The sequence below is a fragment of the Sphaeroforma arctica genome (genome assembly GCF_001186125.1).
Source record: "Sphaeroforma arctica JP610 unplaced genomic scaffold supercont1.277, whole genome shotgun sequence".
NCBI lineage: Eukaryota > Ichthyosporea > Ichthyophonida > Sphaeroforma > Sphaeroforma arctica.
The window spans coordinates 62,873-72,998 of NW_014040281.1; the positions used below are offsets into that span (position 1 = coordinate 62,873).

Here is a 10,126-nt window from a genome sequence, read left to right on the forward strand (position 1 = left end):
TATGAACATATACATGTAAATATAGTGATGTGTATTTATATATATATATATATATGTATGTATATATATAAATACATATATATATGTATGTATATATAGATAGATAGACAGATAGGTTGATAGATAGATAGATTAAATATGTATGTATACATGTACATATATATATATATGTATATGTACATGTATATATACATATTTAATCTATCCATCTCTTTTTCTATCTATCAACCTATCTGTCCATCTATATATATATATACACACACACATATATATATATTATATATATATATATATATAGATGGACAGATAGGTTGATAGATAGATATATACTTAGATAGATTAAAAATAGTATATACACATGTACACACACACACGTATATATATATATAATGATATTTATATGCTTATACGCGTATGTTTATCAGGTACATGCACATAATTAACACTTTCACTCTGTACCTAGATTTCTACAGATATTTTGATCGATAGGCATACGAATGGCTAACGATAGATGTTTGTACGCCGGTATACTTGACCATACACGGTGAGATATGTATGTATAACATATATTAATTTTGGCCTTAGTGTTATATAGATATATACCAATATCCAACAAAATCACTTGGCAAGATATTATTTACTTTTGGTTTTCTCTACTTTCTTTGTCTGCCTGGGCTGCTATATGTGTTTCCAGCAGCCATTTATCCAGATCATCCTGATTCATTTCTATCAGATATGCTCGATTATTTCGTGTTCTTATCGGGGGTTGCAGTTCTTGCTCAAGTAGATCAGTAACACACTTATTCAATACCGGCCCCTGTTCGCCACTACGCGAGCCTATCCCCACATTAAACCCACGGAAGTTGTTTCTCAGCGCTCTGCCCTCCGTCGTGCCCAGTGTGTCCACCATGCGGTTCAGCAGTCTTCTAACCGCCACCTTGGCCAGAGCACGGGAATGGTTGTGCAGATCGAGTTCCTTTGTTGTGTCTATTGCCCTCCAAGTCGCTCCGATTTCGACAGACTTCTCCATGATACGCTCGTATATAAGTTCCAGTTGCGATTGCATGCCTTCGACTCCATGCTTGTGCATGGTTCCCAAGAGCCTGCGCCAGTTCACGTATTCGAAATCCATGGCTTCTTTAGACTTGTGCTGACGTGTGAGTGCGAAGTGCAAGAATTGCTGTGCTTGTGGTAATTCGCCCCCTTCCAAGCACGCACATGTAGCCATGATAAAGGACACTGCGCTTCGCTCGACACCATTTTCTTCCATATTGTCGAACATTTGTAGGGCGTGCTTCCAGTTCGTTGGTGTACTGAGATGCACCATCATCATGCTGTAGATTCGAGTGGTTCTGAGAAATGGAATGAGTCTCAAATAATCACGCAGACCCAACGCAATATCCTCCGAAGTTCCCACGGGCATATAACTGAGTGCGTTGTAGAATGCGCGCTCCATTATTGCCCCTTCTTCGCGCTTCCTGGCACGTATAGTACTATAGTTTTTGCTACCTTGTGCGTGGCTTTGCCCGTGTGTGTGGCTGCTTAGCATAAGCCTCAAGGTAGACACCATCGAGTCCACCTGTCCTGTCCGTCCATACCCAGTCAAGGTGTAGAAATAGGTGTCCTTGTTCATGCTGACGAGACCCTCTCGCATTTCACTCAGAATTTTTTCAACTGTATCCATATCCTCTGACTCCACACAAGCTTTAAGCAGATTCGTATACGTGAGCGTGTCCTTGGGCACACCTCTCGTTGTCATACGGTCAAACACCGCCAAGGCTTCTGCGCGCAAACCGGAGTGTGCGTAAGCAGCTATTGCACTCGTGTAGGCAGCCCTGCTGTCTTGAGGCTTGAGATAAGTGTCGTCGTGCTCCAGCATATGCAGGTAATGCTGTACTTTCTCTGGCATGCCCGCCTTCCTGCAAGCCGTGATTATACTGCTATATGTAGAGTCGGTCCGTTGCATGCCATTCATATCGTTGAACACGCTCTCGGCACGCGCATACTCCCCCGCCCCCGCACAAGCCGCAATCATTGTGTTATACGTAACGATACTCGGCTGCACGCCGTAAGTGGGTTTCAGATTTTGGAGATCGTGAAACAGATCAAAGGCCGTGTCAAGAGCTTTCGCGCCAGCCTCCTTGCAAGCGGCAATGGCCATATTATAGGACACTGCACAGGGTACGAAGCCAGCAGTGGGCATATCACGCACATGGGTGGCACATTGTCGCCACCTACCCGCTTTTCTGTATGCGTGGAGAAGCTCGATGTAGTCATCCCTGCGCCAGAAGATCTCCCCCGTCAGGTAGTCGTATAAGTGAGGCGACCCACACCCATCCCATCTACCGCCCTTTAGCAAGTCTTGCAATATACTGACAAGTTCTTTGGCCCCTGCATCCACATAGTAATCGTGCTTGTGGTTGATATCTAACTGGGTGGGTGCTAGGGTTTTCAAAACCTGTTCGGCCTCTACCCACTGACCAGCTTCGCAAAACGCTCTTATCACGTGCGCGTAAGTTGCGGTGTTCAAATGCACATGTTCTTGGTCCATCACGCCAAACATAAGTACGGCTTCTCGCCAGCGTCCGCTCCTGGCGAATGCACCCAACATACTGTTGTATAGGTGTGTGGCGTCGGTTCGACTGTCACTGCTCCGTACAGATTGGTAACGATCGACTAGACTAGTGTTCACAACATCTTTCCCGTCAATGTCCTTCTTTCCTTCAAACTCACGGAGCGCCTCCTGCCACTGCCCATTTGCGCCGTATGCATTCATGATTAAAGTTTTGGTGTAACCATCCGGGATAACCTTATGTCGGTGCATCTTCTTGTAAATGTCTAGTGCTTTCTCGTACTGTCCAGCACTCACCAGCACATCTATAATCTCACCAAACTCCAAGCCTCCCTTGACCTTCTGCGTCTCCTTGAGCTCATTGAATAGAGCGAAGGCCTGTTCCCATTGTCCAGAGTTCTTGAATGCACTCATTGCAAATCGATACGATAGGTAATTGGGCGTCACTCCTCTACTCTCCATCTTGCGGAACACATCCAACGCCGAAGTGTGCATCCCCGCCTTTGCACATGCATTGATAACATTGTTCGCGGTTAGCAAATGATATTCGCCAGTCCCGTGTATCTGCATGAAGTCTTCATTCTGCATATCCGCGTACAACCGCAACGCCTCCGCACCCAGCTTTCCCCGGCCACACGCACGGGTCGCCAGTTGGTACACTCTGGGCTCTTTTCGTACCCCGCTCTCACACAGGCGATCCCACATATCCAGGGCTAGCTCCCAACTATTATTGTGCATGTACACAGCCATTGCATCTGCGTATTGGTCGGACGTGTACATCTCGTTACCATCAGCGACCATCCCTCCATATTTGTCCTGCAGCATTTGGGTGTATAGCTCGATTTGCGTGCGGGATTCAGTGGTGAACATGGTCTTTTCCAAGCCTGCATGTTGACAGGCCTCTAATATCTGCGCGAAAGCTTCGACACCCTCTGGCATATGAATCCGGCTCATTAACCAGTCAGCGCCTTCGTTCCATGTCAAAACAAGCTGATATGTGCGTATGTTTGGTACTAGCTTGGACCGTTGCAAACTCATCAGCAGTCTGTTTGCTTCTGTGGCTTGGCCGTCATGTATCGCCTGGGATAGTGCTGCATTGTACTCTTCTGTGGTCTGTGCAGAGTGCATTCCCTGTGCACTTGCCCCTGCACCATGTAGTTCCACAACATCGCGCCTTTTTGTACGGTAGCGATTGGTGGCATGCTTCTTGTTGACTAGTATTTGCAGAAGTCCCTTTACAAATCGTTTCGAATCGCCCTTGTTCGCGAGGACCTCCAATATTTGGTCGCGTGTAGCTGCGTTTGGCTTGATCGCACTCACAGATGCCAAAGCCATGACCTCATCCAACAGCCCCTCTGCAGTGGGTAAGTCGCCCAGCATGCTCCAAGCACGCATGCTCGTTTTGTACGTGAGCACGTCTGGTGACATCCTCTCCCGTTTCATCTCTCGCAGCACATCCACTACACGCTCAGGCTGAGCCGATGAGATATAATTCTTTAACAGTGCGTTGTACACGGTTTTCGGTGATGCCCCCGAATTCGCCGCCAGTTTCCAAGCATCCCGCAACTCCCCTCTCTTGATCTTGGTAGAGATCAGATCTTGCAATACTTCTTTCGCGGATTTGTCAGTCATACCGCTGTGCGTCTGATGCAAGACCTTTACGAATTGTTTTGGATCACCCACTTTGGCCGAAGCCTCTAATATTTTGTTGTGTGTCTTCAGGTTCGGCTTGATGTCATTAACCGACGCCAGAGCTGTAATCTCATTAATCATCGCTTCCGCCGTTAGAGAATCGTCAATCATGCTCCAGGCATGCATACTCTTAGTATAAGTTGTTACATCGGCTGGTGCGCGTTTCTCTTTCATCTCACGTAGTACGTCTAGGACACGCTCTGGGTGTGCCGCAGTGGTGTGAGTCTCAATCAGTACATTGTACATGACCGTCTGTGGTATACTCGAGGACGCTATTAGCCCCCAGGCATCCTTGAGTTCTCCCCTCTGAGCATACATCTCGAGCAGTACCTTCACGGCGTCCGTCGCCGTACTGCCAGCTTGATGGACGGGATACTCCTTAAGAAGATGTGCTACAACGGTACGCAAAGTATGCACATCTCCGACCTTAGCAAGTGCACTGGCTGTGTTGTTGTACACAATCATAGGCACAGTTAGGTTGCTCTCCACGCGTGCCTCGTGTACAATACGCTCACATAGGTCAGGTCTGCCGTGACTAATGAAGACCTTCGTTGCCTCCTCCGCGTGTACTTCCTTCAGCAATACACCGTGATGCAGGAGAATCTTCATACTAGTAAATACCTTCAACGAATCGTTCCTAGGCCTCAAGCTGGTGTTATTCAACAATTGATGCTCTTTTTTAGGCAACCGGAAGTCTCTCTTCAACATCTCTGAGTATACGATGATAGCGCGATCGCTACGACTAGAGTTCAGGGCCATGACAGCGTCTGCATACATCCGTTCGGTTATCGTAAGACCCGTACGTTGCAGATCGCGAAAGATTGAGTGTGCAACGTTTCCATACTTAAGCTCCCTACAAGCACTCAGCACGAGTTGATACGACTGAAGGTCCCGCGCGACGCGATTTTGGCTCATTATTTCCAGAATTCGCATTACATTGTCTGGGGTGTCTGCGCGTGCATATGCATGCATAAACTTATTGTATAGTGCCGTGGAATGTCTACTCGTGGAGTTTAGCAAGTTTCGCACCGCAACAATATCATGGTACCCACGCGTATTGATCATCTTGGCGATCTCATCAACAACGTGATCGGCACGCTCACCATCGTTGGAACCCTCCAATGCCATCACAGCTTCTGCATACATCTTCTGGGTGGGGGCAATCACATCCTGAGCATTTAGCTCTAAAAACAACGCGTAAGCAAGGTCTCCATTATTAGTCTTAGCACAAGCACTGAAGGCAAGAGTGTAAGGGAAAAAGTCCCGCTCGACACCGTTACTGTGCATTGCCTGCATGAGTTCCAGTACATTCTCCGGTTGATTCGCATCCGTATATGCTTGCATAAACCTGCTATATGGGATCGTAAGGGGTCCACTGATTTCTTTCAGCAGCTTCTTCACTTCAGAAATATCAGCTTTGTCGAGATGTGACGTTATCATATTGGTCATGTAAGTAGAACTTGGTTTAAAACCTCCCGGCGTGCCAGATATGTACCTCGCCAATATCCGCATTGAATGGAAATCGCTACGAGACGCATAACTCTCGACCAGATATGCGTAGTGTGCTTTCACTACAAGCATGTCTATCTTTTCAGCCTGTATCAAAACCTTCAACCCTAACTGAGGCTTACGAGTCGTTTCAAACACCCGTAGCGCAGACAAAACATCCAAGCTTGGCAGTAGCACACGTTCGTTCAATAATTCTTCGGCGCACTTGGCCGCTTCCGCAAACCTTTTCTGCCGCACACACGCCACTACAAAGCGGTGCTTAGCATCAGTCTGCAGAGTATAGCCTCGTCGACGCATGGCCTGAGCCACCAATATCGTATTTTTGCCGTCCTTATCGCGAATCAGAGCTGACATCACGGCGTCGTATGTGGCACTCGTGGGTTCGATCATACCTACTTCCTGCATATGCCCCAGTAACATCAACGCCGATTCCCCTTCACGCACGCTAGCACAAGTACCCAGGCACGAGTTGTATGTCGATTCGTCGACCGCAACGCCCTTGAACATCATCTCGCTCAACAAATTTGAGACCTCTGCTGGCTGCTTTTCCATGATATACGCCTTCATAAGCACGCTATAACTGTGCAGGCGAGGCTGCACAATACTGTTGAAGGTCTGCCTGGCCTCGGCCACACGACCCTGCTTGGTGTACATCGCAATTAGACAGTGCAGTGCATCGCCACCCCGGTAATCATTGAACAGATCTTTATGCTTGGTGCGCATTTGTGCCATTAATTCCTCCAAGCTAGCCAGATTATCCGCCTTCTCACACGCCTGCGCCGCGGTCAAGTAGTCTTGAGCACTCACCCGCCTCTCCGAAATCGCAGCCAGTTGCAACACCGCAGCAAACATATCGGTCTCGCGTGCCTCTGCGAAGTGTTTTATGGCATCGTCCACAGTACCGTTCTCTAACAGTGTGCTCATATTTTGCAATCGCTCGGCATTCAGTGCTGCATCTGCGCCACTTCGCAGTTTGAACTCCTCCAACATTGACTTTCGGAGCGGATTGAGCTGAACGTCCTGAGGTTTGTGTTGTAAACTTTGGACATCGATTAACTCTCCGTCCGCTATTTGTGGCGTGAAAGAGCTATCGGTCTGATTCGCATTCTCACTGCCATTGTATAACGCAGTTTCCTTGGAAACCACCTGTGATGCCTCCCCAGGGACCACCGTCTCCCTTGAATTGAGCCTAGTATGAGTACCTTGAAGATGTAATGAATCAACTTTGATGCCTCGTTCCTTCATCTCACGAAGTATGCCCTCACTCTGAGCAGAATCCTTGGACGATTGCAATGCTTTCAGCACACCGTTGTACGTTACCGCGTCGGGTTCGAGACCTTCTGAGGCCTTGAGCTCGTCAAACAATGAACATGCTGTGGGAGCATCCGCCATCGCCACACATGCCTGTATACCCGTATTGTAGGCCTGTATATCCTGCACCACACCCGTATTCCTCATCGTTTGTAGAACCCGCAAAGCCCTTCTCGGTTGTCCAGCAACAAGATAGGCTTTCATAAGCGTATTGTACGTCGTTGTACTTGGAGACCCCATGCCTTCAAGCAACGTTCGAGCGGCCGTCAAGTTGCCCTCCGCCGCGTGTAGGTCCGCCAGATAATGATATATATCCTTAGCGGATTTGTCTTTGTGCTTGAAGTATTTCGGATATGCTTGACGACTACTTGCTATGAAATTTCGTACACCGCTTATATCACCCTCGTTGCCAAAGATCGATGCTGTTGACAGCAAGTGCCGTATAAACACCGGTTCACCACTCGCCCTCATTTCCTCGAGCACACGCGCGCACAAAATCGGTTTGCGTGCACGTATGCAAACATCAATAACGTCGTCCACAAATGCCTCCTTTAACAGTGACCCCTCGCTCAATATTTGCTCAGTGTACATAACTGCTGCATTTAAATTCCCCTTCTTATTTCCATCAGATACCAATTTCAGAAGACGAGTACTCGGTTGCGAATGTAGTGGTTCATCAGTATGTGAGTGAAAGTCTTTACCACTTCGCTTAGAGTATAATCGCTCGCTCTCTACTAGCCGTAATGGTAACGTCTTCTCCGTGTGTTCACCCGAAGGTATTTTCAAAGTGACTTTTTCCACGCTTGCGGCATGATCACGATATAGAGAATTGTGCTGCCATCCCTTAAGTTTGAAAAAGCTCACGCTCTGCAGTGTAACAACTCCAGGATTCACCTGCTCTTTGCTGCGCCCAAGATCGTGCCCAATCTGCCCTACCTCATATGGTTTCTCAATAGCTAAGGTTTCTGGCTTTGCATCCTCAGGTCCGGCAGGCTTCGTAGTTTTCTTTATGTACCGTAGAAGCATATTACCCAGATCAGCCGCGGCCTGTATTCGCGAACGGACTGGTGATGTTGAGATATCTGTCACTTGTGTACGTGCACTCAGTGTATCGTTAAAGACACCGTCCTCCGCTCCACGAAATTCTATACTATCGTTCATCCCTCCTTGTCCCAAGTGACCTACACCCCTGCGTACTTCTTCCATCTGCCCACTTTGTCTGAGGTCGACGTCTGCGACCGCTTTCGTACTTACGTCGACTTTACCACCGTTCTTGTTATTTCTTTTCAGTTTATGATTATCCTCACTCTCAATAGACGTCTTCAACCTAGCTCCACGTTTGTATTCAGGTCTGCCGCCGCGTCCGCGGTCATTTTGAGTATGCGCATAACGTCGAGGTACCATGGTACACCGAATCGACGCATCTGATAATCGCAAGCAACATGATATGCAACACTGGCCCGACCACCGCACCGTTGCCAGTCTACTTCCCACTACTAATTGTGATCCCATTTCGTGCTTGGGCGTCGCTGACGTAGGTCTCAAAAGAAAGCTTTTGCCTATGTGTGTTCTTCGAAGAGTCTGCATGCGTACGCCGAATCCCGCCTGTACTACTTTTTGGACATCAGCGTAGCCCCGACTGGTGCACCCTGGAGGCATGTACGCCGGCATTGTTGCTGTATTGGTTAGATTAGGGTAAAAATACACACCATCCGTACCTACAAACTCACAGTGACCGCTACTGGCAACTGCAAGAATACCATCTATAGAACACAACAAGTCTTCATGACAAATTCAGATATATTTCAGATAAGACACTGTCCATGCACATTGAAGAACCAGTATATTGCGTTGATCAGCTCTTCATTATCACTGTTGTAATGTTTATTTTTAATGTCATTGTTGCCGCTGGAAAGCGCTCGAAAGCGTTTATATGTGTCGCCTATACTATTTATTATGACCCTCTCGATCTCCAGCAAATTGTATTTAATTTCTACACGGAGACCAATCCAGGCCTCCAGAGTGGGCCTTGCATCTTGTAAAGCAAAAAAAAATTTGGTTTGTCAAACTCAATTTTAAAAAAATGGTCGACCCAAAAGATCATTCCAAATTGGTTGTTGCAATTTTTTTGTATCGCAATGTGCGAGGCGGTCTGATGAGTGATGACATAAAACATAGCCTTCTAAATTGAAACAATAAAACCTAAATATTATTTTATCGGGTCAGATATACAAACGTCAGCAAAAAAGGGGTTAAAAAAATAAAACAACCACTCAGTCTTCGACACATGTTATCGACTATGTTGGGCGTGGGGAGTGGGGAGTAATAAACGTTATGAGGTGAAGTCTGAAACTCAAAAGCGTTAAAAATAAGTAGAATTTTGTTAGTGTAACACCTTGTGGAGAACTGTGGAAAACCTATGACAGGCGTTTAGGCGCGCCACATCTGTGTCACCCAACAGGAACACCGTTCATCATTGCTTTATTTAGTAAATATGTAGGCTATGTCTCATGCCCTAAGGGCTAAGGATATAAATATTGCTCACGACCAACACTATGTGAAGTTGTCCAGTGACACAAAGTGGCCCACTTTCAACAAACTTAGACTGAGAACTACTACTCTTACGTATGAGTTAGACAAAGCCTTTACATTAAAGTCAATCTATATAATAACTATGTGGTGTTATCAAAATCTGAATACATATTGGGCTTGATCGTGACAGTCATGATGACAACCTCAGCAGCTTTTGCGCTTAGAACCAAATTTGGCTCAAAATAACTGTATATATATATATACATATATGTATATATATATATATATATATATATATATATATATATATATTGCGTGTCACGACAAACAATTATTAGGTTGCAGACATGTACAATTAAAGCATTGGTTATATGATTTAAATGATGTTTATTTTAACTATAGTCCCCCTAAAAACTATATGGTACAAAAGAACATACAGATAAACACACACAAAATATATATATATATATATATATATATATATTGTATATATATATATATATGTGTGTG

At 46.1% G+C, this 10,126-nt stretch overlaps 2 protein-coding genes across 2 annotated transcripts in view; one reads left to right on the forward strand and one right to left on the reverse strand.

Annotated features, from left to right (window-relative positions):
• Positions 1 to 622: 622 nt before the first annotated feature.
• On the reverse strand, positions 623 to 8,564 carry SARC_04726 (hypothetical protein). Its single transcript, XM_014301430.1, has one exon. It carries the CDS (start codon positions 8,486 to 8,488, stop codon positions 638 to 640), a length of 7,851 nt encoding a protein of 2,616 aa, XP_014156905.1. The 5' UTR covers positions 8,489 to 8,564; the 3' UTR covers positions 623 to 637.
• A 1,023-nt stretch (positions 8,565 to 9,587) lies between these two features.
• Positions 9,588 to 10,126, forward strand: part of SARC_04727 (hypothetical protein) — a gene marked incomplete at its 5' end in the record, with an annotated part of 5,127 nt that continues 4,588 nt past the window's right edge. The window contains one exon of the mRNA XM_014301431.1: positions 9,588 to 9,709. Coding sequence (XP_014156906.1) covers positions 9,588 to 9,709 — 122 coding nt within the window. The remainder of the gene's footprint in view (positions 9,710 to 10,126) is intronic.

Coding starts and splice junctions, on each gene's coding strand:
- SARC_04726 (XM_014301430.1), bottom strand. CDS start 8,488: ATGGTACCTCGACGTTATGCGCATACTCAAAATGACCGCGGACGCGGC.